At 43.1% G+C, this 27,999-nt stretch overlaps 1 protein-coding gene across 1 annotated transcript; it reads right to left on the bottom strand.

The window, feature by feature from the left end:
- Positions 1-121: 121 nt before the first annotated feature.
- Positions 122-27,671, bottom strand: gon4lb (gon-4 like b). The gene is made up of 31 exons (XM_048260298.1): positions 27,569-27,671; positions 26,625-26,866; positions 26,344-26,436; positions 25,835-26,097; positions 25,331-25,405; positions 25,179-25,229; positions 25,046-25,084; positions 24,439-24,537; positions 24,218-24,340; positions 22,619-22,795; positions 21,461-21,683; positions 20,261-20,362; positions 19,853-19,893; positions 19,023-19,141; positions 13,156-13,357; positions 12,548-12,634; positions 11,935-12,109; positions 9,333-9,471; positions 8,286-8,436; positions 7,938-8,054; positions 5,511-7,805; positions 4,999-5,278; positions 4,514-4,677; positions 3,846-4,052; positions 3,138-3,281; positions 2,529-2,825; positions 2,325-2,435; positions 2,022-2,181; positions 1,491-1,809; positions 1,300-1,402; positions 122-1,206 (listed from the first exon to the last, which is right to left on the bottom strand). Exons 2-31 carry the CDS (start codon positions 26,854-26,856, stop codon positions 1,093-1,095), a joined length of 6,702 nt encoding a protein of 2,233 aa, XP_048116255.1. The 5' UTR covers positions 26,857-26,866; positions 27,569-27,671; the 3' UTR covers positions 122-1,092.
- Between the last annotated feature and the right edge of the window lie 328 nt (positions 27,672-27,999).

The raw sequence follows: 27,999 nt of genomic DNA, 5'->3' as shown, positions 1-27,999 counted from the left end.
CATTTTTTTCTGGGTGCTCCTCTCCATCTTTGGCAACTGCAACCAATTCAGTTTTAGATGATTATCGTCGCGGGATGAGGAACTCGGGAAACTTAATTGATAATGAAGTATTTTGTTGATATATGGTCCGATTAATACAAATACAGCAGCTTTTTATTTAAACAAGTCCACTCATGTCCATTTTGAACTTGTGCAAATTAAACACATTAACTAGCACAAATAATTAAAAATACAAAAATCACCATATTAAAAATACTGTACATTGCCAGACCTAATCCAGCCATTATTTATATATTTACATCAGTACAAAAGAAGCAAAGAAAAAGTTGGTTTTGCTTTAGACAACTTGGCTGGTGTTTCACACTGAAACACCAATGTGACCCACAAATGTGAACACTTCAAAGTCTCATCAATGAATATGGGTGCAAAAGGCTCGTGTCCAATGGTCTGAACTAAGTAACTCCATTCATTTGGTGCACTCTGTGGTTCTGATAGATGTGGAGTGATAGGGTAAAATAGTTTACGGCATATAACTGGTTGTGTGTAGAGTAAGCAAGATAAGACCAACAAAACTGGCATGAAGGTGCAAAGCAAATAGCATTCAAACAGGCAATTTCAAAAGACATACATCTGTGCACCCCATTCACAATATACTGACTATTGTACCATCGTACCATTGCCAGAAGCAAAAGATACCGTGTTGCTTTAAGCGAGATATGTCTCACAAGACCGCAAGGATTGCCATTTAACCTCTCCCCATGCACTCCCAATGCTATTTTGTGACAAGGCAGCTTTTTTATATCAAAGGGGAGGGTAGAGCAAATTTTTTTTTTTTATGTGAAATGTTGATAAGAGATTGGCATGATGAGGTGAAGATGGTGGGGCTTTGCTTTGCCTAATACTGCTTTAAATAAACAGTTTCTAGTATCTTTATGTAAACCAGTCAGGAGACCCGCCCCCCCACCCCCCTCTTCATAACACCATTAGCAAAGGTGTTATGAGGACAGTCCTACTGCACTGCTCCTCTCAAGTTCAAGTTCAGCAGTGCTGAGGATGGGTTCAGAAGGTTGTTGTTGTTTTTTCCGGTGCTAGTTAATCTTGCTCCTCTTCTGAGTGGTGTTCGGTGTTGCTGGCCTCGTCCTCAGAGCTGACCTGACGAGCTGAGGTGTGGAACAAACGCATCAGGTCCCTGAACCTCCGGGACACCTAAATTAAGATGGCCGGAGGCACAATTAGTGAAAACAAAGGATAAGAACAATGCAATGTGGAAGTGTTTTTTGTTCATGAGTGAAGGTGTACCTCGCTGGCAGTCTTGTTGCCAAGCTCAGCAGAGATGGCCTGAAAGGTGCTCTGATTGGCTCCTTGCTGTTGACAGGTGGTAAGAATCACCCTGTCTGCTTCCCTGTTTAGAGAAACAAGTTTATCATCACACTGCAGCCTGTGTTTTGGGCTGACTTTAGAGCAGACTTTGTTAAACACATCCTCCTCACCTGGTCCAAAGGATGACCTTTTCTCCAGTGGGGGTGAGGGAGATGTTTTTGGCACAGACGGGGGTTTCTGATGTTGGGCTGGGCCGCGGCTGCTGGGGTGAGTCTCTCTCTCCGGAGGGGGGAGGAGGAGGTGGAGGAGATTTGTCCCCCACTGTCAAACTTTCCTCAGTCCTAATGCGCTTCCTCGGGGTAAGGCCATGCTCTTCGTCACCTTCCCTCCACTCCTCCTCCTCATCTTCATCTTCCTCATCCTCCTCTCTGCCTTCCCTGCTGGGATGAAGGTCCCCCTCACTGCCATCCCATGTCAGGCAACCTTGATCTGTTTTTGCGAGCAGGAAAGTCATGTCTTTACAAGTTAACGTACAGTACCGTGTCATTGCTAACTGTTAAAGTTCAGGATTAGAATGTCAGTTCTAAATTTCAGATACGAATATTACAACGATGATTATGTGCACAGGAAATGTAACTGTATTACAAAAGCTTAGTGACCGAACTACATTCTATTCACAAACACAATAAAACCATCCATACCATGGCGGGGACTGCTAGCACCACTTCCTATTTCATCTTTGATGTCCGTGTCCACATCTTTTCCCTCCTCTATTTCTTCTCCGCCTCTGTCGGAGGGAGTCCCAGTAGTGGGACTTGTGACTGACGGGTCTGGGCTCTTCACCTTGGACACGTCAGAGGCCTAGGGGACCATTTCACAATACATTTGGCTCAATTCAAATATAGACTGACTTGATTGACATCAATCACTCTTTCGCAAATCTGGTCCCAACACAATTAAGGAAGTACTTGTAGTGCCCATCACATCAGATAGGGTGTAATCACCTTGCTGCTATGGCAGTGAGAACAGCCCTTTCTCCTGTGTTTCCGCAGTTTAGGGTCATGGACTGTGTCATGACAGGAACAGGGACAGTCTTTCTCCGGCCAATCACAGGCCTGCCATTGACAATATTGAGACAAGATATTAAATTCAGATTGTTTTTCTCAGTAAGAATCAATATAAATTAGGTTTTCAAAATTACTTCTAACCTTGTAATTCTCATGCCTTCCCAGTTCCTTCCTCCTTCTGCTTCGAGCAGTCATTGGTGGAATTTTGTGTACCTCATCCTCTTCCTCTAGATCAGGAAGAGTTACTTCCTCAAACCCTCCAATGGCCACGCCCCCTGAGCCCTGGCCGATGCCCTCCCCTCCATCGTCTTCTGGCCAATTAGCTTCCTCAAACTGTCCTGGGCGGGCCGGAGGTGGGCGGAGCTTATCAAAAAATAAGCAGAATTCTCCCTGCAGATGAGTGTGGCCCTTCAGCAGCGTGACCATCTGTTGTTTAAGCTGCGGGACAAAAAAACAAAGGTGGTTTATGTACAGATGGCTCTTCTCTCATTACTCTAATATGTTCAGAAATATGCGCAAATAAGAGTGTTTAAAGACAAAATGAACTTGATTGGACTTAAATTGACTACCCACCTCTGCACTGCTTTTATTGATAAATGATTCGTTTGCCATATCTATACAAAGGCATTTTCAATGCACTGCGCAAGCTTATTAGACTCCACATTTTGACAAATAGCCACATTGCCAATTAACATGTACGATATAACGTAATCTGCGTACATCTACATGAATCCATGTCCAATCACATACCTCGTCTAAACCTGCAGGACTAAGGCCTGGCCCACTCTGCAGTGCACGCACAATCTTCTGATAGTGGGAGGGATTCTCTCCGAAGCTGATCTCCAGCTGCCTTAGGAAACGCCTGCTACGCTCAAACGCCTGCTGTTCCTCAAACTGTCAGCAAAAAGAGAAAAACAAGAAGATGGATCATAACACACACGCAGCACAACACTTAAAGACAACAGGATCATGTATAAGCAGAGACAGCACTGACACATACTTGTTCTGACTAATATTACTAAAGCTTACATATTCCATCCAAAAAAAGATGAACTTCCATTTCTAAGCTAATCTCTCACAACTGAACATTTGTCATTTTGGCCATTAAGCACAGTTTATGTCTTTTAATGGCACACTGCATTCACACAGAATCTACATTTAAGAACCATTCACACCACGAATGATAACTATAAAGATAATAGCAAAAAGTATCGCTCTAGCTAATATGAATGACAACGGCCACACACAAACTATAACAATGACATGAAGAACAATATCAATTTCAGAGCCATTTTGTGAACGATAAAAAGCTGACAGCCAATTAAAACCCATCAAATGACATCACATTCATCAACACGAGGAGTGTGGACGCTTTTAGCATTACAGTTATCTTAATAGTTATCCTTCCCGATGTGAACGGCCATTGACATTGGACAGGGCTGCACGAGAGACCCTTACCAGCCCACACTCGAGGGCCTGCTCTGGCAGCAGGAATGCAGAGAAGTCCAGCAGGAGGTCTGGCCATTCGCGAAGCACAAGCTTGAGCTGGGAGAAGAGCTCGACGGCATTGCGGGTCTCGCCTGCCTTGGTTCTCTGCTCAAACTCATAGAGCAGGCCCAGGAACTCCTCCACCTTCCCTGGCACGTCTTGCAGGGTCTCACGCACCTGCAGAGTGGAGGAGGAGGATACAAAACCGGTATAGGAAATAATGAACAATGGGGGGGAGGGGGCAGATTATACACAACTTGTGTTCTTGACAGTTATGGTGCAACTTTGCTAAATCAGTCAGCCCAGTACAAGACGACTTGTCCTCTCCTATGATATCAATTTTGTATCAGATTTTTTTTTTTTTTTTTTTTTTTAAATCATCATTACAAATTAAATTGTTCTAATCAGACTATTTACCGGAGCCTTCATTCACACATTTTTTTTTATTTTTTTAATCATCATTACAAATTAAATTGTTCTAATCAGACTATTTACCGGAGCCTTCATTCACACACTTAGTACCTTTAATATATTTAGCTGCAAAGCATATATTTAATACAGAATATATTAAAGTGGTATGAGCTAGTTCTTATTGTAGTGTTAGTGTAGCTTGTTGCTTTGTGTAGCTAGTTCTTTACCCTGTTAAGATAGGCTTGAGCAAAGGCATAATCCTTGCTTTCCCTCATGGGATCGTTGTCAAGGATGCGGTTGTCATAGAGCAGCAGCAGTTTGGCCGTGTCCTTGCTGCATCTCTCCTGGCGACGGCTGCGCTTCAGACTCTGTGGTGGAGGGCGGCCGCGACCTGAGGGTTGACACAACAGAGGGTGAAAAAAAGAACACCAAGCTTTCAAGTTCACATGAAAGTAAGCTTATTTTTGGACTCTGCTACTGAGACTGTGGATAATGAGGCATGCTAAACACAGTTTCACACAAAAAAGCATAATTTATTTAGGATAGGAGGTTACGTCTCAAATTCAATTGTTAATTTAGAATGTTCCTGCAAGTTTTTCGGAGAAATGTGTGTGTCTACCTCTAAGGTTATAATGTGTCAGGAGATGAGTCCATGCCAGGAAAGATCTAAATGATCTAAAGATCTAAATCTAAATCACTTCTGAACAGTCACCTCTTCCCCGTCCTGCTCCCTTCCCACTGGTCTGCGGTGGGCCGTCCTCCTCCTGGGGAACGTCTCCTTCAGGGAGCTTGCTTGCTCCGCCGTCCCCGAGTTCCATCTCCTCTCCCTTCACAGCCCCTTCCTCCTCTTCCTCGGAGTTCTCCTCCTGAGAATTCTGGGACACTGGGGAGTTGGGAGAGGCGGGCGAGGTTGGAGAGTTGTCCTCCTCCGAATCACCTTCTCCACAGAGTCTTCTCTCAGACGCAAGCCATGTCAGTTTCTCCATCGTTTCCTTATCAGAAGAAAGAACACGTTTGATTTGCATTACATACACTTCTCTAGATTAAAAAGCATAAATAATCTACCATAATTTGCGTTGCTTTTCATAAAAGACACATTGACATAATGCAGTGCAAAAGCACAATAAGTTATAATGGATATAATCAACAAAAATGGAATGCATGCATAACACTAAAGATTCCATTCATACTATATTTTTTAAGGTTGAATATAATCATCGCTACCTGAAGTTCTGGAATGGAGAGAACAGATTCTTCTGAGGCTGACGACATCACTTCCTCTTCATCTTCATCCTGAGTGAGGTCATCAAAGTCCTCCTCTTCATCCTCCTCCCCAGGTCTATCCCTGTCTCCATCTCCATCCTTATCTCCATCTCCATCACCCCCTTCTCCACTCTTATCTCCACCGCCATCCTGATCTCCCTCTTCACTCCTTTTCCCACCATTCTGTTCTGCACCCTCATTCCCATCTTTCTCTCCTCCTCCTCCTCCACCTTGGCCATTCTGTTGTTCTCCTCTATCTCCATTTTCTCTTCCACCACTGTTTCCATTGCTTTCCCCCACAGGTATGTCCTCAGTTCCTGAAGTCAAGGTGAGTAGCTCTGGACGGCCGTGCCCCTCTTGTCTGTGGTCAGCCATGGGTGATCCTGACACTTCACTCTCCTCACTCTCCTCCATCCTTTCCATGGCATCAGAATGGCTGTCCAAGCTCCAGGCTGGGCTACCTGAGGACTCTGAAAGTGTCAAGAGAGGGTTTCCTATAAATTCTCCATTGTCCTCCTCATCTTCCCACTGACCAATTTCAGTTTCTTCTGTTTCTTCTTGGGTCTGTGGCTGCTCTTCATCCCAATCCTTAATCCCCTCAATGAGTTTCACCATCCCTTCACAGACTTCCTGCAGAGAAGCATTTGCAGATGGATCCAATTTTGAAGATTGGACATCTTTTCCAGGGTGATTATCATTATTAGTTTGGCGTTCTGGGGTCTTTGGTGGTGGAGGCATGTTTGGCACTTCTTTGGTAAGAGACACACAATTTCTAATTGATTGTTGAACAGTTGGTCCATTTGCCAACAAGCAGTTCTGAGGAACCAGGAAGAACTGGGATGCACTGCCAGAAGTAGTCTTGACCAAAACCAGCTGGGATCCTTGTTGTGATAAACTGTTCAAACAATTATCACGGTCAATGCTCACTGTGGAAGTCATTACAGTTGTGTTACTGTGAACTGTGGGCTCATGTGTTGCAAAACTGGTGGCATCAGTACTTGAGCCCTGATGACCAGAGCACTCAATGTTTTGTGATGTACCAACTGGTGGACTCTGGGCAGCAGCAGGGCTACATACGAACTCCCCTACTGACCCACCAGTGCTGTTCCTGATTAGTTCTCGGCCGTCTGCTTTGGGGACGTCTGGGCTTGCCTTGCCACTGGTGGATGCCATGAGAGGAGAAGAAGGGTTGTGAGACAAGAACATTTGACCGGTCTTCAGCTGGGTGCCACTATTTGGGGGTGTGGATGGCGCTATCTGGGAGGGATCCAAGGTAGACAGGATGGGCAGCAATGCTGTCGCCAGGTCTTGTGGTTGGTCACTTGTGGATTCACTGACCAGTAGGGAGGCAGTGGATGTCTCAATGACTACTTCAGTGTTTGAGCCAAGACTGATGCTGTCGGGATCTTGTAAAGAAATAGTTGTTACCGGCATAGCAGCGGAAGGGTTTTGAACAACGTCCAGGCCTCCATTGACCCTCTCCTCTCCAGTAAGTGGTGCAGCCTCCGCATCCAGGCTCTTAACACTTAGCACCGTCACTCCGTGTTCGGCGGAGATGGATAGCAGCTGAGGTAGCTGAGGGGCTTGCTTATGGGGTGCAGGCTGAATTGGGTGCAATTTTCGAGGGAGGGTTTGCTTTGGGGGATTAGGTTTCTTGGGCTTTTGGCTTGGTTGTGCCATACATGTTGTAAGCACACCCTGGCCGAAGACAGGAGCACCCAAGGGCGTTGTGTTGGGGATCTGGATGATGCCAGTTGAAAAGCCAATTTGTGCATTTCCTGGCCCCATGCAGCCAGACCCCTGAACAATCCGCCGAGTGAAAGGTTCCAAACTCACAGGAGCATGCGAGTTCACTGGTACAGTCCCATGGGCTGGAGTCAACATTGTCGCAGCCAGTGGGAGGGCCCCTTGAATGGGAGTGTAAGGGGCACTGGCTAATAAAATGAGGCCTTGTGACGAGGGCTGCCCTTGGATTCTTGCCAAGCTGGATATGCCAGTGGCACGGGTAGGAGCTTTAGCCAGGGGTGCCAAGGAAGAACATGAAAATGCACGGAAAGGTTTTGCCTTGGATTTGGAGTTTGCAGCACGATGTTTCCCTAAGGGATGCATGTGTAGGGTAAGATTTTCTGGTATGGACTGAGGGTAGCGTATGCCTTCAGGGAAGATGTAGGGAGGGGATAATCGGGTCTTTTCAGGGGTTGGCTCCAGCAGTTTATTGTACTCCAAGACAGCTCTGTGGATATGTGGTAAGCTTTTCTGTGGGAAGAAGAAATTTCAGGCATGAATGGCATAGTCACTTTAGAATTAGGTGATCTGAATTAGGTTATGCGTTCAATCACTTGCAGTTTGCTTGCATAATTTTCAAGATAAACAGAGGTGCTACTGTACCTTGAGCCAGTGAGGCAAAAGAGCCTCCTCTCTCTCCACCGGAGGGTGCTCTTCACCAGGCATCACAGGAACACAAGCCAGTTGCAACGGAGGCACCACATTATGCTTGAAGTAGTCCTGTACAAGAGAACATATCATAGTTCAGGCAATACGGCATCCATTTTGTCTTTTGTCGCTTAACAAAAGAGCATCAAAAGAGTAACAAAAGAGGATGTTGGATACAAAAAGATGACTGGAAACATAACATTTTACTTTAAACAAAGTCCAGTTACTACAGATGAAAAAAATGAATCCAGAACCACACATTTTAAAATTGCACCCTACAGGGAATGCATCCACGGTACTGACCTTGATGACGTTGTCCATAGCACGTGGGACACACAAGTCCTGAATATGAGTCTGCAGGTTCTCTTGTTTCTTGTTTCTGAGCAAGTAGCGGCAGATCAATTGGTGAGGCACTTCTGTGGTTTTGAAGTGCTTCAGGCCCAGAACAATTAGACTGGTGGATGGGGGGGGGGTTGGACAGGGAAGAAGAGGAGTCAGTATGCTTCACTGGGCTTCTGAGTGTTTACTGCTTCTATCTCTATGAGACACTTCTAGCTACATAGCAGATCGTGTCATTTAGCTCCTTTATGATAGCTGGGTGTTTTCATTGGGTTATTTTGGGGCTCTCTCACAGAAAGTACACCAACTTAAAGAGGTTGTTTTGCTAATTGACCTGCATTATGGGGATGAGTCACTCTAAAGTAGTGTCACATGGTATATTCATTCATTGTTGATTTTGAGCAATTATAGTGAACTGTATTTGTGTGGCAGATGGGTTCATTACTCAAATGCACTATAACCAGAGATTAGATAGAAGCCCATAAAATACACAGGATGATAAAAAGGGGAAAATGATGGTGAAGCCATCAGATAGCAGGGGTCAACAAAAAGCAGAGATAAAAGATTTAACAGCGGCACAGACAGGGAGAAGTGAACGTAAGTTAGACAGACATTCATGTTAATTCATTTAGCTGACGATTTTGTCCCAGGATGACTTACAATGAGGTACAGTACAACAGGACACAAGGAGACTTAAATAAATAAATACATGCAATACAAAACCAGGGGACGGCCGTGCAGTTTGAGTTAAGCCAAGGGATGTAGTCAACAGAGACAGAAGTGACACATTGAAAAACAACTGAAGAGGAAGAAGAAAGTAGACTGGTGCGCTGTGGCACAATGGGTCCAAGCGCCCACAGGGACCGAGGTTCAAGTCTGACCGAGGTAATTAATACCCCATATCTCTTTCCCTCTGACTTCCTGTCAGTGTCTTCACTGTCCTGTCTGATTAAAGCCATAAAAAGCCCCCAAAATGTTCAATGTTTTCCAGCATGACGTCTGTGCCCATACCTGTCCTCTCCCTTGGTGAAAGTGACCCTGCAGGGGGCGCTGTGGAGGGCAGGATCCAGGCTGCAGTGGGGCAGGAGCTCAGGGTACATGAACACCGGCCGGGTGGCCAGCAGCCAGGCCAGCTTTGGAGGAAGCACCGCTGGGGGAGAAACAACACAGGAGGTCAAATAACACTGCCATCAATAGAACTGACAAGGTGTCTCTGGCTCTCTGTGTGACATTTTGTATTGTGTGTGTGTGTGTGTGTGTGTGTGTGTGTGTGTGTGTGTGTGTACACATGCATCTATGTGCGCATTTGTGTGTACTGAGTCATAGTCAATCTGTATGACCTGTATCTTCATATTAGCCAAAGGGTGGTGACACTGATAATAATCTGATTCACTCATGAACTCTGAACTCAACCCCAAAAAAGTTGGGACGTTGTGTAAAATGCAAATAAAAACAGAATGTGTGTCTCAAACTCATATTTAGCAGCAAAAAGGACATAGACAACAAATCAAATGTTGAAAATGAAAATTTGGACTAATATATATAATGGAAAAAAAAAAAATATATATATATATATATATATATATATATATATATATATATATATATATATATATATATATATTTGATGGCAGCAACATGTTTAAAAAAAAGTTGGGACAGGGAATGTTTACCACTGTGCTGCTTCACCTCTTCATTTAAACAAAATTCTGTAAATGTTTAGCAACTGAGGAGACCAGTTGCTAGAGTTTTGAGAATGAAATTTGGAATATGGGGTATTCTTAGTCATGTTTGTCATTCCATAATGCACCTAATTTGACAGGTCAGGTCTGCAGACAGGCAGTCTGGGTTCTTCCTCTATGGAGAAATAGTGTTTAAATATGTGCAGAATTCATTATGGCATTGTTTTCCTAAAATATGCAAGGTCTTCCCTGGAAAAGACATTGCCTGGATGCCAGTATATGTTGCTCAAAACCGGTATACATCATTCAGAATTGATTGTGCTTTGCCAGATGTGCAAGATGCCTATGCTGTAAGCACTAATGGACCTCCACACAGTCATAGATGTTGGGTTTCGAGCTGAACACTAAAACAAGTTGGATAGGTTGGATATTTGGATAGGCCCTCTCCTCTTTAGCCCAGAGTCCATGATTTCCAAAAAGACAAATTTTGATTGGTCTAACCACAGGACCTTTTTTCCATGTTATCTCAGTCCATTTTAAACAAGCTCAGGCCGAGATAAGACTGGTATTTTCTATATCATGTCCAATTTTGGCTGTTGCATGGTTTGAAGTGTTTGAACTGAGTATCAAACTGTGCGCATAGAAAATCATATCAGGTTATTAGAGGTTTTCCTGAGCCCATACAATGATTTTCTTTACAGAAACAGGTCTGGTATTGATGCAGTGCCATTTAAGGTCCAAAAGACCACAGCCATCCAAAATTGTTTTTCAGCTCTATCCCTTGGTTTGCAAAGATTTTCTCAATTCTCTGAATGTTCTAATTATATTATGTCCTGTAGATGACGAACTCCCCAAATACTTCACAACTGAATGTTAAGAAGCATTAAAATTACATTGTTTCATCATTTGTGCACACAGGTTTACACAGAGTGGTAAATACCCCTACATCTTTACTTCTAAGAGACCCTGCTTTACTAGCTGTGAAACATTCCTCCTTTCGTTTTCTTTATCAGTACACAACTTTCCCAGCATTTTGTTACCCCGTCCCAACTTTTTCTGAAACATGTTGCTGGTATCAAATTCAAAATTAACATATATTTTCCATGAAATAGTCAAATTTGTCATTTTTAACATTTGATACACTGTCCAGCCAAAAAAAAAAAAAAAAAAAAAGAGGTCAACACCTGGATTTAACTAAGGTAAGAGCCTCCCTGTGGGGGCAATGCTATTGGTTGCTGCAGTTGGTCAAGGTCTAGTTTCAGCAACATTATGCCTAAAGAATGAGGTCAGCTGACTACCTGAATATACTGAATGACCAGGTTATTCCATCATTGGATTTTTTATCCGCTGATGGCACAGGCATATTCCAAGATGACAATGCCAGGGCTGACATTGTATAAGAGTGGTTCAGGGAGCATGAGACATCATCACCAGACACAGAGTCCAGACCTTAACCCCATTAAGAATCTCTGGCATATGCTGGAGAAGACTTTGCGCGGTGGTCTCCCATCATCAATACAAGATCTTGGCAAAAAATTAATGCAACGCTGGACAGAAATAAATGTTGTGACATTGCAGAAGCTTGTGGAAACGATGCCACAGCAAATGCGTAATCAAAGCTAAAGGCGGTCCAACAAAATATTAGAGTGTGTGACTTGTTTTTTGTCCAGGCAGTGTATGTTGTCGGTGTCCTTTTTGAAACTAAGTATTCTATTAAATAGAGCTTAAGAGATCTGCAGATTATTACACTCTGTTTTTATAATCATTTTATACAACGTCCCAACTTTTTCTGATTTGGGGTTGTATGTACACGTCTATGCCATCTTCATTTTTAAAAGATTCGGTACCTCCACCACTCATCTACCTCTGATCTGAGGCCCTGTAACATTTCCCTGGTTCTGAGGTCTCTGAGCTGACTTGTTTCTGCTCACCTGGGTGAGAGCGTAGAGGTTTGGCAGGAGGCAGGAGGACGGAGGGGGTGTTATTCAGCTCCTCCAGCAGGTCCTGGGAGGGCTGCAGGTTGCAGGCCCGGAATGCACTCACAAAGCCCGGCTGTACCGCTGCCTTCATCTGCTCTCCTCGCTCAGCAAACGACTGCAGCTCCGACTGTGATGGGAGGAGGATTTTAAAATACTCTTTATTTGTAGAACACTTTCAGAAATCCAAGTTACAAGGTGCTTAACAAAAGGCAGCGTAATAGAACACATGGACATACAATCATCAAGTTAAAAAGTAAATGTTACAACTTTTTGTGCTCAAGCTGAAGAGAGAGGATGGGAACATTGGGAATTAAGGTATATTGGTTCAAGATCACAGCAGAGTGAAAAGAAAATGTTGATGATCAAAGAGCAGATTTTCTGTCTGATACCAGGCAAGCAGACACACACATCTGCAGCTTCCACTGGAAAACACTGAGGGCAAAAATTATATTTTCAAACTCAAGACATTTATGTCCATTCTGACTATCTTTATGGTCCTGACACACACACACACACAGTCCACCTCTGTAGCCCTCCCACTGAAACGTGCACACAGTAAACTCACCAGGTACATCTTGGTGGTGACTGCTTCATTGTGCAGAGCTTCCACTGGAGCGCTTAGCATGTTTACTTGTGTGAGCAGCTGGATGTGCTGGATTGGGGGTTACACAATGATAAAACACATTTAATACAAACTGCCAATTATTCATACCAGTAACAGTACCATAGATAGTAGGCTATGCCCAAGTGAATGTTTGGTCAGCTGGGACAGGTAAACAGAACAGGTGTTAAAATGGGTTTATAACATGTATAGGAAGTTTAAATTGCGTTGAGTAGGTCTTCAGAAAATTAATTATGGTCTTGGTCTTAACCAGCAGTTTCAATGTCAAATCCAGCATTAATGAATACTCAAGCTCTCAGAAATTAATTTCTGTCTTAAACTTAACACACCTGGCTCAGTCAGCTAGGGGCTTTATAATTTGATGAAATCAGTCTAGTGTGTCTGCCAAAGGTCAACCATGCGCTGCACTGTAGGTTCCCCGGAGTGGCACTGACAATTAACCACTGCAGGTGGCCATGGCACTAACAACTCCCAGGAAACCCAATGACAGACAGACAAACAAGAGCTTTGAATGTGAGCGTGTGTTGAAAGACTGAATGATAACACCTCACCTGCTGAACCTGTTGCTGTAGCTGCCGTTTCTGTTCCGCCGAGAGGACCAGAGTGCACGGTGGGGGAATCAAGACCACTTGCGGCACAGGTGCACTGTGGGAAACCCTGGGCTGACTCTCTCTGCACTGAGGCGGGGAGTCCTGCTGACCCATGACAGTGAGCCGGCAAGCATTGAGGATCTTGGCCAGAGGTTCCTCAAACCTGAGATAGCACAGGACAGGTTCAATGGCAATCCCACTTTCCAGAGGTATGAGAAATGTTATTAGCGCCTTTTTTTGTAGTGAAAATGATATTCATGACATAAGAACAGATGATGAAGACTCTTAAAGAGGCAGTATGCCACAACTAGCCACTTCAATACCTCGCCATTAGACTTGACCAGCTGGAGGATGTTCTTCATGGCAACAACTTCAAAAGTAATTTTCTACGGACAGATATTTCAACCAACTGCCACAGCTATACACCATTAAGTTCTGTGGCCATGCTTTTTCAGTAGTGTTTTTTTTTTGTTTAACCAAAACTAATTGCTTTAAGGTTAAAAGGTACGCTATGCAAAATTTTCACCTTTATATAACCTTAATGAAGTCAATCTGATGGTAAATGAACTTGTAATAGACTTATCGTTCACATAGCATAGCTATACACAGCATAGACGTGGTGAGTTGCTACCGAGAAAACCAGCCATGCAACTTCAAGAACGGCGGTCCGACAAATCTCGCAAGAATTGTGAAAGATTACCTTGTCAATAGATATATAACTCTTTGGAGATCTCTTGTTAATCCTTCACCTCCACAACAAAAGCATTTTCATTGTGTACAGGGGGGATAAGTCACGAGAAGTTTGCTATTTACAACAGCAGAGTAAAATATAAATATATCGCGACTCTAGAGGGAGCTCTAGAGTTGCCAAAAAATACCTAAACCTGCATAGTGTACCTTTAAAGCCAGCTGTTACACAATATTTCCACAAATCCCGTGGAGGTCTCAGATCAATTGTGCTGTTTATGGCTGAATGGAGACCAACCAATCATGCTCACACACACATACACAGCTTTGTGAAGTAGCAAAGCGGCAATGAAAGCTGTTTACCTCACAGTAAAAACAGGACACGCCACAAACAGTGGCACCACACAATGGCCAAGACAACTGTACATTCTGTTTGTGTTCATCTCAAGTGTCCATCTGTGTACCACAAGTATCTGTTCCTCAGCGGGTGCTGTGTTACATGAAGCCTCAGTCACCTCCATCACAGCTCGATCAGCCTGAGGGCAGCCACCCTCTCTCACACCATCCGTGGCAGGCCACTGACCAGGGACCCATGGAAACAGGACTCTGGCACTGACGTCACGCTCAACCTCGTTAACATTTACGGGCCGCCGCAGGATACCCAGATCTCTATCTGTGCCCTGGACAACCACTGTCGTGACGCCAGCAGCGTCCACTGCCTGTGTGGGGCGGCCGAGCTTTGGCCCCAGCTCTGTGTACTAAACTAAACGAGGAGCTACATTTCACATGAGGCAACGACCCTCTATTTATGACCATGCACTGCACTGTCGGACCTTAAAACAAGGAACCTTTTTTTTGCCTGAAGTTATTAGAAACTTTTGAAGTCTACGTACAGTTAAGAACAAAGTGATGCATACCCCTGGCAAATATTGATTTAATGTTGATGAAGGTTTTTAGGCAGGAACGATTCTTTACCATCACTCTGGCCTTTTCAGTCAGAACAAACATATTGGTCAAGAGAAATTTAATCAACATTAAATCAACATTTGCCAGGGGTATGAATAATTTTGTTCTTAACTGTAAATAATTATCTTTCTTTTCATATCTTAAATGGCCTGGCCCATGCCTGAATTCAGGCACAGCGGCTGGGAGCTTTAAGCCCTGCATACTGCAAGCCGTAAACACACATGGTTACCCGTGCTACAAGTCTTAACTTACTATTTTCTTATCACCCTTCACACATACAAGCTAGAATCATTCAGGTGGGTTCCAGTTATATTCTGTTCCCTTCCTTTCAATCAAAGTAATGTTTTAGTGGCCTACTGGACAGCAAATTTCCTTCACAGATTACTTCTCTTTTTCCCGGCAGACTTGGATTGATGGTCTTTATACAACAGTGCCTGTAAAACAAATATTCCCTGTAGGACATTAAATATTTACTTCAGCTGATGTTATTAAAAGTTGGATAAAAGGGTGTTTGATAGAGGACCGGATTGTTAAATAACTATGTCTGGGAACTGCACACAAATGCAGTCCCGAAGCTAATAAAAAAAGGCTTGAGCTTTATCAACATGCTCTTGACATATTCCAGATTCATAGGGTAATTGCTAAGCAGAGCTATTAGTTGTTTGCTGCCCTTGTTGTGCAAAGCCGTGTTCACAGCTAAACCATGAGTATGACAGTAGGGTGATTTCCGTTTCAAAGAAGGTGAAGAGTTTAATAAAGTTGGTCACTGCCAACTGAACTCTGTTACAGTGAGCTACGCCGCCAGAGAGGAGAAACAAACTGCTGTCTGTCAATTCAATGATAAGAGATGGCAAAGAAGAGAGGAAGGAGAAAGAGATAAAGAGAAAGAGAGGGATAAGGGGGGGGGGGTGTAGAAAGATGGGACCGGTACATGAGGGATTTATGAGATACTGAGACAGAGGGTGAGTTAGTGTGCCTGTGTGTGTCTGTGTCCTCTCAGGAATGGGGTGGGGTGCTAGCAGAAAGGGCAGGCAGGCAGCTGCTGGCTATTCCCGTATGCCTACCCTATTCTTGGCAGGTCGCACTGACGTCTCCCCCAAAACACACACACACCCACACCTTTCAACATGAGATTTAATTTATTTTCTCAATCTGAGCCCATACGCTGATGAATGCTTTGGCACCTGGACCAGCTTTGACGTGCTGCCAACTGAGGCACACAATAGGTCTGCCAGATGAGAAAACATCAGTCACTGACTCCCAGTCAGCAAGATAGAGAAACACGGACAATTAAGGATCACTGCCTCTTAAAATATATTTTGGGGAATAAGTTAACAAGTATATTCAAGATGGCATGCTGAACAATTATTTTGGAATGGACATGGCACACATTGTCAGGCCTGATAAAAGTGTTGAATATGTATGAGTCTGTTGACAGCAAATGAGACATCTTTCATGTCATTTACTGGCATGTTTGCTTGTTACATGTGAATTATCCATAATTGCTCCTCAAAATCGCATATGCTCCACAATTCCTGAGAACACAAACACATTTCCAGGAAGTCAGTAATGGTTAGAGGGCTATGTGTCTGTTTTGTTGTGCTCTATGTTGATAATGAGGTGTTTTGTAGCTCTGTAATGCAGGGGCTGTGACACTCATTCTTCAAAGCGAACAGGCTTCTGCACCCAAAGAGCATCTCTCTGCCTCCCTACCCAAACAGCCACAGCACCCCTCTGCTGCACTGTCCCGAAGGGAGGACTGTGTGTGTGTGTGTGTGTGTGTGTCCGTCCACATGTAATGTATATGAATCAATTTGTGTTATTAACACATATTCCCAATTCTACTGCATATAACTTAGTAACTCAGTTTCATATGACAAACGTCAACAAATGTGCATCATCATGTTCTTTAGACTGTCAACAGAGTAAACAGTAGGGGTGGGCGACATGGACAAAAAATAATATCGATATTTTTTGTGATTTTGACGATAACGATAATTAGTCGATATCCTTTAAAAAATTGATTTAGTTAAAGTCTGAGTTACTTTACAGCTCATTATTTATGAATAGAATCATTACAATAATAACCAATAACCTAACCTGTGACTTTTTAACTAAATCAACCAATGCACTGTCACTCTGTGACACATTTCCAATTCAGCCCCCACTTGTGTGTGTGGCAAGCCAGCTACATAAGAGAAGATGAATAGGCCTAACAGTTTCCCAAGAGAAAGTCTGAAGCTGAAGTTCCTTTCAAACCTTTACATAGGATTCACTGTAAAACTAAGAGCAGACCAACAGAGTAGCCTACATCTCAGTTATTTCCTTCTATGTTTTGTTTTAGAGCAATCACATAGGTTAGCATTCCAAGTTATAGAAACTAATGCGTTAGCTTATGGCTAATGTATATGAGAAATCCCATAGAGATGCTAACTGTTAGCATAATCGGTAAACGTAGATATTTAGAGCGAACTTCAGTCCATTTACAAAAGAGTTACATGAGAATAGTTATTTGTTCTATTTGTTCTGACTATTAAAATACTCAAAGGCCAATGTTTTCTCTCCATATAATACCATGTAGGAAAAAACGTGACTGTCTCATCAATGCTACTTGAACAAAAGTAGCCGCATAAAATCCCAAGTAGGCTACTCTTGCTGCACAAAATAAACATTAGGCTGCGTGGGACAATGTTGTGACCCACTAGTGATCACGTGACACTTGCTCTGCTGCTTCTCCCGCAGAGCCTACATCCTGGGAATGTATGAGTCTTATATATATATATATATATATATATATATATATATATATATATATATATATATATATATATCGCCCCCTAGTGAACAGGTAAGGGGTTTAATTAAGCGTATAGTTTAATAGTCAGAAAATAATGGATGGCAGTGTTTCCCATACATTGACTAATCTGTGGCGGTGCGCCATGAAATCAAAATCGGCCGCCACAGATTAATATTCTATGTTTAATAAATTTAAGATCAAATCCTTGCATTGCCATTGAGCTGCGCTTTTTACGCATGCAGCCTTTCCTTGCCCCGCCCCGCTCTCTCTCGTAGCCTGCTGCCCCTCCTCTGCATGTGCATTTAACAAAATATTCACGATTGCTGAAGGATTGTTGGTGCCACATAGAAGCATTGCATAGAAGACGTCTGGCTAAATTGCTATTAAATCCGCTTAGCATCGTGACCATGCTGCGCACATTTGTTCAAAACTGCTGCATTGAAGTTAACTCTGCTAAGGTCTTATCACAACATAGTAGGCTACATTGAAGAGACTAAACTAAGTTAAGCTATGCAATCAAGCAGTATCTCAAAGCTAACGTTAGAATACTGTTTGGATGTCGAATTTAGCATGCGTAGCCTACTTACAGCTGCTTGTCAATTTCGTTGAAGGGCTCATTTTATTGACTGACCCTGAATGTTTACAAAATCCCGATGTAAATGGAAAAGTGTTTTCCAAAATTCAAAAAGTGCTTGTCCCAAGGAGAAGTACAACCTTTATTTTAACTATGTAGAAAACGTTATGAATTGCATCCACACATCAGCAGCCTTTTAACTGTGTTACTCACGAACGTCTTATGTGACATAAATGTGTCCAAGTCAGCTACCGCCACAAATTTAATCCAATTCTGTGGGAAACACTGGGATGGTGTACGCGTGTGTGTGTGTGTTCCTCCTAAATCCGTTGTGTGTCACTGGATACACATGCACAAGTGTGGGTATTTCCAGATACGTGAATCATTTACAGCCATGAGGTAACATCTTATACCTTAAGTGAAGAGGCACAAGTTGTTTTCCACAAAAGGGGTTAACATTCCGTCCTGAACTGTCACATGTGAGCACCTGGTCACGTAGCCACCGGGCAGCCAGCACTTATCCTTACACTGAGTAAACGATCCGTCACGTATGCTGAGGGCGCTGACTAAGACATACTGTCAACAGCCAGACGGGCTGAGGCAGGGGATTTTTAATCTGCCCGGCTCGTTTTTAGGTGAAAGGGTAAAACCCACAGCAATGAGGTGGTGACTGGCGAGAAGTGAAAAAGGTGGAAAAGGAAACGGATGTGGGAGAGGGGAGTAGAGGAGGTCAGTCAGAGAGAGGTGCAGGCTTCTGGAGAGGAGGGAGAGACGACTGAAAAGAGGACTTGTGGGATGCTGTACCTTATGGCCTGAGGAACGTTGAAGTTGGGGGCAGTGGGAGGTGGTGGCTCTTCGTCCCTCTCCTCATCCTCCTCATGCCCTTCTCCATCCTGTTCACGACAACCTAGCTCATCCTGGAACTGGGGAAGGTTGGGATAGATAAAGTAGCCAGCAGAAAGAGAATATCATTGTCAAGGTGGTACCATGATTTATCAAAGCAGAGAACGAGCAAAGGATTTACTTGGTGCCCTACATAAATCAATCACTACACAATCCACCTACCACACATCTCAGTAGTCTCTAGGAAATGAGTACATTCACCCTCAAGTGTATAAATCTCACATCTGAAAATTAATCAAACTCTTCTGAATTAACTTCTCCCCTGGAAGAGAAGTATGGGAAGTTGTGAGAGCAGAGGCGCTGTGCTCAAAGGACTCTCAGCTACCTGACATTAAAGGAAAACTCGAGCCATTTTTTACATAGATCTCTGTTTCTCAAAGTCACAGAGTACTGTCGGACGAAAAAAAAAACCAAAACGAAAACAAATCGGAGCTACCTAGCTTAAGTTGCTGCAGCCAACAGCTAAAGCAGCCAGGCAGCTACAGAGCTACAGTCTGGGGGCATGATTTTAAAGATGCCCCCAGAGTGTAGCACTGTAGCTACCTGGCTGCAGCAACTCAAGCTAGGTAGTCCCAATTTTGGCCTTTTTTTCAGGGTTTTTTGTACCAACAGTACTTGGTGACCTCAAGAAAGAGAGATCTATGTGAAAAATGCCAGTTTTCCTTTAAGAAACTATGCTCTATGGGGGGATTGATGGGAGCATTCATAGAACTGAGGGGGCTAGTACTTACCGTCTCAAACAACTCCTCCATCAGCTCATTCACTTCCCTCTCTAAAAAAGAGAAACAACATATGTGCAGTTAGCCATCGGTAACTCAAAGTATCAGCTACAGGTGACACTTGTGTCTGTTAGTTCAAACCAACATAAGTAATTGTTGACATTCATTCCTGCCAATAATGCAGCAAGGCCTCCAATGGTAAATGTCTTAGTAGTATCAAGGTTCCCACTAATTCAAATGTAAAATTCCATGACTGGAATTGACTTTCCAGAATTCCATGATCTACCAGAAATTCCATGACCCGTGGGAACCCTGTAGTATTTTTCTATGTACTTGAAGAGGAATAGCAAAAAGTGTACATCACAGGAGATGGGAGTGTTACAATGACCTTCCAGAAACACTGGTCACAGATGAACTTACTGGTTATACGGACAGCCCGGTCAGTACGGTAGTCCTCCTGGTCAGGCTCATCCAGGTCGTCTAGGAAGTTATACTCCGGGTCATCCTCATCATCACCCTCCTCTGCAGAGACAAGATAGAGGGAGTCAGGATAAAGCAGTCAAGATGAAACCACCAGTTCATGACCAGACCTAAAATCTGGCAAAATTACACATTGGACTAAGCTTGGCCTGTTTTCACCTTAGAAAATGAATCAAGACAAGGCACAACAACACATTCATGGTTTGTTGGTGTGAGTAAAATTGTGCAAATGTGTGTGTGTGTGTGTGCACGTGTTTGTGCATACGTGCATGTCAGTGAGTGACAAGCAAGCGTGCCACAGAGTGGACACATGGGAGCAGTGATTCTGCACTACACGTTCTGGGAGCCCAGATGCAGTGATGAAAAGACAACGATGGAGAGAAAGGGAAAGGAAACAGAGACAGAGAGAGAGAGAGAGAGAGAGAGAGAGAGAGAGAGAGAGAGAGAGACAGACAGAGAGAGAGAGAGGAGAGAGAGAGAGACAGAGAGAGAGAGAGAGAGAGAAGAGGAGAGAGAGAGAGAGAGAGAGAGCTGGAAGGAGAGGAAATGGGGAAAAGGTCAGCAGAACATAAACACAAGAAGGCAAACAGAGTGGGGGCCATTAAAGTGACCATCCACGTACAACACAGACGCAAATAGGAGGCCATTAGGAGTTTTAAAGGCAGCCATCTGAGAAGTGCTGAGAGGGAGCAATATCACACACACACACACACACACACACACTCACTTTCATTCACACACATTTAATCAGTTTCACTTACATCTAAAAGGGCAAAAACCAAAAATATGAAACGAGTTTGGTTGGTTTGGAGTTTATGAATCTCTAGATGAAATCCTGTTCCTGGCTGGAAGCCTACTTCTTGGTGACTCCTGAAGAACCAACTCCTCTGAGAGCACTTCCTCTCTTAACACATCTAACAACCAAACACACCTATGACTTACCATGCACTTACCTCCTTCCCTCCTTTCTAGTTCCTTCTACCTCATGCTCCTTCTACCACTATCTTCAACCACACTTTGACTAGTACTTAAACTCCTGCTCTCTCATCCTTTGGTAGAAGCATTTATTGTAGTAGTATTATTATTGCAACCCGAGGTCTCCTTTGCAATGTAGCTTGAATGTTAGATGTGGCTGCTCACCTTCATTGTCGATGTCTGAGGCCATGAGGCCCTGCAGCCACTCGCTCCAGTCGCGGTCTTCCAAAGCCAAGCCGCAGTCATACATGTCTGGCGTGATGTCGGGGGCGTGGAGTTCTGCCTCCAGCATGCCCAGGGGGACGTCTCGGAGTGGGCGCTTGGAGCGTGTCCGGCATGCCACCAGGCTGTCATTGGCACAATCAGTCCCGCCGGCATTACTCAAGGTCTGAGGGCAAAGGGTTAGATGATGTTTAAGGAATATTGACAGACACTTTGTAATAAGACACAGCACTCAAGGAATCCTCCGTAAGTCTATGAGACAAGGGGATGGAGCATCACCTGCCACATGTCAGTCAACAGCACATACAGTACTGTATAGGCCTAGCCAATAAGACTAACCCACATTAATCATGATAGCCTGCATGGAAACATTATCAACTTAACTAGGCTTTGAATGAAACAAGTTATTCTTTACAGTGAATAAGTATACCTTGTGTTAGCTGTAAAACTAGCAGTCCTCTTATCCCAATGGGAGCATCACACCAATGCTGACTGCTTTTAAATGCCTACAACTTCAATGCAAGAAAACATAGCCTACTCGTGCCTACTCAGTTTGCCTTTAGGCTACACCAAGCCCAAGACAATCAACATTTCTGCAGAGAAATGTTTATGCCAGAATGTTAGCGCCTTTTTGGTTTCTAGGAAACAATGCAGCAGGCAATGTTGCTCGGGTTCCGGATAAGGACAAAAACTAAGTAGTTTGCATGGGAAAGTACTATCAAATTCATTGGGGAAAGTTTACAAACGATCAGTCAGTGTGTGCGGGACACAGGATGACCGACCACTTCAACAAGAGCTAACTAGACAGATTTTATTTAGGAAATTAGCCAATTTTGCTAGCTATCAAACTTGTAATCAACTAGCTTCCTAGCCGCACGTCACTGGTGTGTGTGTGTGTGTGTGTGTGTGTGTGTGAGTGAGAGAGAGTGTGTGTGTGTGTGTGTGTGATCATTTGTCCCACCACCACAGCTCAGAGCCAAATAAAAAATGTCTGACAAACATTTCACAGCACTGTAAAATGACATACACTGCCTGATATAAACACCACATACACGGGAATCTCTATACTGTATAACACCAGTATTTCATCACTGTGTGTACCTGATAGGGCTCCAAGCAGATGGGACTGAAAGCCAGCTCCTCATCCACAGCGTGGAGCTTCTCCATGAAGGTGCAGTCAGGAGGTCCGGTGGAGCGTGGGGAGCTGCAGGACTGTGGAGGAGGAGGGGGGCCCATGGGCACAGCTGCCACTCGCAGGTGTCTGGAAGCCTTTGGTTTCTGGGGGGAGAAGTGGAGGAAATGGTGTTGAAATCAGTGTTGAAGGGGGCGTTGAAAGTATTAGGTGCTCATATTGATGTTTTGCCAATTATATAACGATTTCTACATGAAGCATTGTGTCAACATGCATGGGGCAAGTAATTAACTGTTCAAATCAATGTAAGTGTACATGACAAAAGTGCACACAAATGTTTGGCATCCACTCTAGTGTTGCACGGTGCACCGATACTACAAAAGTATCGCAATACCCTGAAATTAAAAATGTCACGATGCCTAATTTTATTAGTATCGATACTTTTGAGAATGACCTTGTTCTTTTGAAGTAACATGCGTGTGCACAAGGCATGCTTCTAGCACCTCCTCCCCTAACCTGTGGCGGTGAGTCTTTTCTCCTCACACACACGTAAGCGCCGGCACAATGCGGCTATAAACAGCGAGACATGGCTGCTAGTTCAAGTGATGCTATGGTAACACATTATAATAGGCTAATATCAAGTTGATTTGCTCATTTGCATCTCACAAGTTTGTGTTGCTAACCTACCTAGGCTGTGGGATTTTGGTCATTTAGGCCTACTATTTGGGTTCAATGTAATTTAGAAATAGGCTAAGCAACCATGGCAAACTTTTACATCTGAAGAGAGATCCTTGCTAACTATCCCGCTAGCTCAGGTCACGTTTGACAATTATTGCTCGCTAAAATCATTAATGAACATTGCAGGACACTTATCTCTTCTATGATCCCAGAAAGATTTTCTTCGACTTGTACATTTACTTGTACATTTGAACATTTATTTTATCTAATGACATACAAAACATAATTAATTGCATCCACATATTCTTATGCGCTATGTGCAACTTTTATATACTAGACTAAAACCGTGAGACAAGGTCAATTACCCTCACGTAGGCCATCTCTTAAAGTGACTCAATTACACGCACTCAATCACACACACACACACACACACACACACACACACACATCACCAATGTGCACTCAATTAGACCTACACACCACATTAAAGTTATGCCTAAGTGTAATAGTTTAAAAATAGTTATAGTTTTAGAATAGTTTTCAAATTGCTAAATATATTTACTAGTAATTATGCAGAATATATGAAATATGACATAAGCCATCATTTTCCATGTGTGTTTGTGTGGAGAGAGTCAAGCAGAATCTGGGATGGCCACTGGTGTGAATGATCACACTACAGTATATTCAATATTACTGATGATGATGTCAAGGTGGTGGGGCCCCCAAATCAAATACATTTTTTAAAAAGTATCGAAGAAGTTCTTGACTTGGTATCGGTATCGAAACATTAATTTTGGTATCGTGACAACATTAATCCCCTCTATTAAGCCTAGGAGAAGCATTAGTTTGACAGTAAAAAATGACATCAACGCTGACTCTTTGGCTCTTACCGGTTTAGGGCTGAGGTACTTCTCATCACCACTCTTAGAATGTCCGACGGGGGTTCTGGCTCCTCCTGCTCTGCTAACCCGGGGTGACGAGGCTGTGCTGTCCACATCACTCTCCTGAAAAGTCTGGAGAGATAACAAGCCACAACCACAAATCACTCTCTATTAGACTCAACCCCGCAACATACTGACATACTGACAGATGAGTGCAGGATCTCACGCACATCTTCAGCTGTTTCATCCTCCTCATCCTCGTCTGGACAGTACTCTTCATCAGAGGAGTCTTCATCTTCCTCCAAGGGGATATCAACAAACTGTGGAGGCTAGAGGGATAAGAAGAATGAAACGGCAACTTTTTTTCATACATACATACATATATATATATATATGTTTTGCCTTGGCTGACAGGAAGTGAGTGGAAGACAGAGAGAAATGGGGTGGGATCAGGATATATATATATATATATATATATACACTCTTTTGATCCCGTGAGGGAAATTTGGTCTCTGCATTTAACCCAATCCGTGAATTAGGGAAACACACTTCAGCCAGTGAACACACAGTGAGCTCGGGTAATCGAGCGCAGTGAGGGGTTACCCCTCGGCACTTCAAGCCCATTGGCCTACTGGTGGGGGTTGAACCGGCAACCCTCAGTTACAAGGCAAAGTGCTAACCAGTGAGCCCAGGGCCGGACAGGGTCAAATTCGATTCAGGTCCTCATGGGCACTTGGACTCCAATATGGTACAGGCACTGTAGCCACAGCACCCCCTGAAACGGGGACTTTTAATCAAACAGAAAGTTCACTTTTTGTGTGGCAAGTAGATACATACCTTGACTTCTTTAGGCTTTTTGGTCCAGATAGGAATTCCCTGTGACAAAAAAGCAGAATGGGTACCCAACCACTGCAGAACACATACTTCATTTCCGATAATGGCACTAAAAATAAACAAATCAAAACTTTACCTCCCCTTTCTCAACAACTTCTTTGAGCTTAGATCTGGTCATTTTGGGCTCCTTTGATTTAAAACAAAAACATTTCAGAAAGTACCCTGCAAGACATATTTTAAAAACTGCAGAAGAAAATAAGTCAGGTAGTATATATTGTGGGAACTCACAAACAATGGCATATCTTGTGTCTCTATGATGGCAGTTTTCATCATTGCCACAACATGCTCATTAGTGATAACTTCCTGTAAACAAATAATACAAAAAGTTTAGTTTGTTTGAAATACTTCTCAACTTACAACAAATAATTGATGCCACCTGCAGTTTCCCTTTTTTTTTCTTAAAAATATCTCGAGATGTCTCCAGCTATTTTCACTTGTTATTTTTCCAACCCAAAGATGTAAAAAAAGAAATGCTAAAAATGCCTAAAACAAAGAAAAAACGTGCAAAGAGCAAAAAAAACAAAACACAGCTACACTCGGGAGCATGCTCTCATAAATAGATCATTATTTTAAACCTAAAAGCATTTCAGCTTTTTGTCAACAATACACAGTACAACACACAATACAAGAACAGCAACAATTTCTACACTATTATTCTGTAACTTTGATTAAGAAAACCCTGCTAACTGCATTATGAGGACACAGAACTAGCAAAGTATTCAGAAGACCTACATGAAGAATGTCCCTGACGTTGACAGCAGTCAAGTTATGCTCACGCGACTTCCTCTCCAGGTCTCTGTCCAGCTTCCCAAAGTCATCGTCTGACTGGTCGTCACCACCTTCTTCTTCTTCTGTGGTGGACTCAGAGTCCTTCTCCAGCTCATCTTCCTTCTTCTTCTCCTTCCTCTCCTCCCGTTCACTGTCTGTGCAGGTTGTCTTTGCTCTTCTGCCATTCTTCTTCCTCGTTTGTTTCTGTATCTTGCAGTGCTCTTCCTCTAAACATGCATAAACAAAACAATAAACATAGGAAGATGAGACATACTCCTGGGCACTGAAACATTTATTAGCTAAAATAAAAACAGATTCCCAACATTACACATAAGACAACAGAGTCCTCTCAAGCAATCAAACTAGCATGGCATGACCAGAGATATTCGCTGTGTGATTGCCGGTGAAAACATCAGTAGGGAGGCAGAGCCAGTCAGATGTTCTTATTTTCTTTCCTGAAAAGGAGTGCTCACCCAGAGTGATCACCAATCCTGGCTCTGTGTCCTCCTCTGACTGAAGGGAAGATGACAGTAGGCTGGAGGACCGGTTCTCCGACCCACTGTGGTCTAAAAACACAAAAGTACAACGTGGATCTACATTATATCCAGATACATCTTATTTCCATGATGACAACTCCTGTTAGCTGTTAGCTCCTGTTAGTTTCCTACTATCAAGAAGCAATGTTTTGTCATCTTAAGACAAGTTACAAGCTACTTTTTCCATTTATCTAGCTTCTAGTTTATAACATACTCACCCGAATTGGATGTATTGTCTTGACATTTCAATCTGGGGGATAGCCTTCTGGGTGACTGAAGCGGTTTCGCATTCTTCCTCAACTTCTGTTTCTGCGGAGTGACAGCAAGCCTCTTTCTGGGACTGAGCCGCAGTTTCTTTCTGGCCGGCGACCTCGACCTGACAACCCTTTTAGGTCTTTTCAAGCGAGTAGACTTTGGTTCTGGAGACTTCGTCTTCCGTTTCTGGCCCATTTTCACGGTGCTTGTTAACCAACAGGAGCACACATGATAGAAACAACACGGTTACTTCACTAGTGCCTTAAGTTCAAACGAGTGACAACACAAGGCGCGAAACTCTTGCCCTAACGTTACTGTTGTTGATAACATTGTTAAACCCCTGTCTCGAACAGACAGTATTTAAACACTTTACTTTCCCTGCTTTCTGGTTCAGTGGTGATGATAAAACATGGTACAACTGGGTGACTAGTTACATTCAAAGACATTAACGCTGCAGTTTGCCTCACTGAGTTCACCTCAATTTCCAGATATACGTTTAGCTAACTTTGACATCATTGATGAGCTTGGCGGGTTGCATATTTATTTTGCTATGATGATAAACTAACGCAACATTAATGAGAAGAATGTCTGCTAAAACCAATAAAATACTCAAACTCGAAAAGAATAAAGAGAACATTTCTTTGTACCCAGAAACGATTGTAACATAACATCGCAGAAGCAAACAGTTATCTCAGATGTAGTTAGCTAACGCTGGCTAGCTTAATTACACTAGCAAGCTATTGCTAACTGGTTGATTAGCCAACTAGTTCTAGCAAAGATAAAGCAACGGTTTGCAAACGGGTGCATTTTCAAAAAAACTCAAATTCCTCTTTAATACGTCCAATGTTGATATACTTAATAGTGCTTTAAAACACAATTAAACGAATGGCAAAAGCAACCCGCTTACCCAGACCGGTTTGTTTGTAGCCATCAGTGGCTATGCCCAGAGAATGTCTAACGTAAACGGACTCTGCTATGCCTAACCAGCTAGCGATGCACTGTGTGACACTCATATTCTTCCCTATTACATCTGTAGCCATATATTATGTTCCACATCTATGTGCCTTCGGATCCAAAAAACGTCAGCGAGGGAAAAGTTAAACCAATGCAAACAATATTATCTTCCAAATATTTAGTAGTTACACATAACATAAATAACTAACCATACTTAGGCCTAAATGAATACGTTTAAAACATTTGTCTAGATGATATGCTATTTGTATGATTTAGGCCTATAATTAGGCTATTCAGGGTAAACTGGAATTTAACCATATTAAGTTAATCGTAGCCTATGTAGGCCTAGCCAATATGATGGTCAATTACTGCAAGACTTTCACA

This window comes from Alosa alosa, chromosome 13, assembly GCF_017589495.1.
Source record: "Alosa alosa isolate M-15738 ecotype Scorff River chromosome 13, AALO_Geno_1.1, whole genome shotgun sequence".
NCBI classification, from domain to species: Eukaryota; Metazoa; Chordata; class Actinopteri; order Clupeiformes; family Clupeidae; genus Alosa; species Alosa alosa.
The sequence above is the reverse complement of the archived record's forward strand: the minus strand, read 5'-3'. Positions and strand labels throughout refer to the sequence as shown.

Coding starts and splice junctions, on each gene's coding strand:
- gon4lb (XM_048260298.1), bottom strand. CDS start 26,856: ATGGGCCAGAAACGGAAGACGAAGTCTCCAGAACCAAAGTCTACTCGC. Junction 21,684..22,618: donor TCTGCTTGGAGCCCTATCAG/GTACACACAGTG, acceptor CTTTGCCCTCAG/ACCTTGAGTAATGCCGGCGG. Junction 5,279..5,510: donor TCTCCATTCCAGAACTTCAG/GTAGCGATGATT, acceptor TCTTCTGATAAG/GAAACGATGGAGAAACTGAC.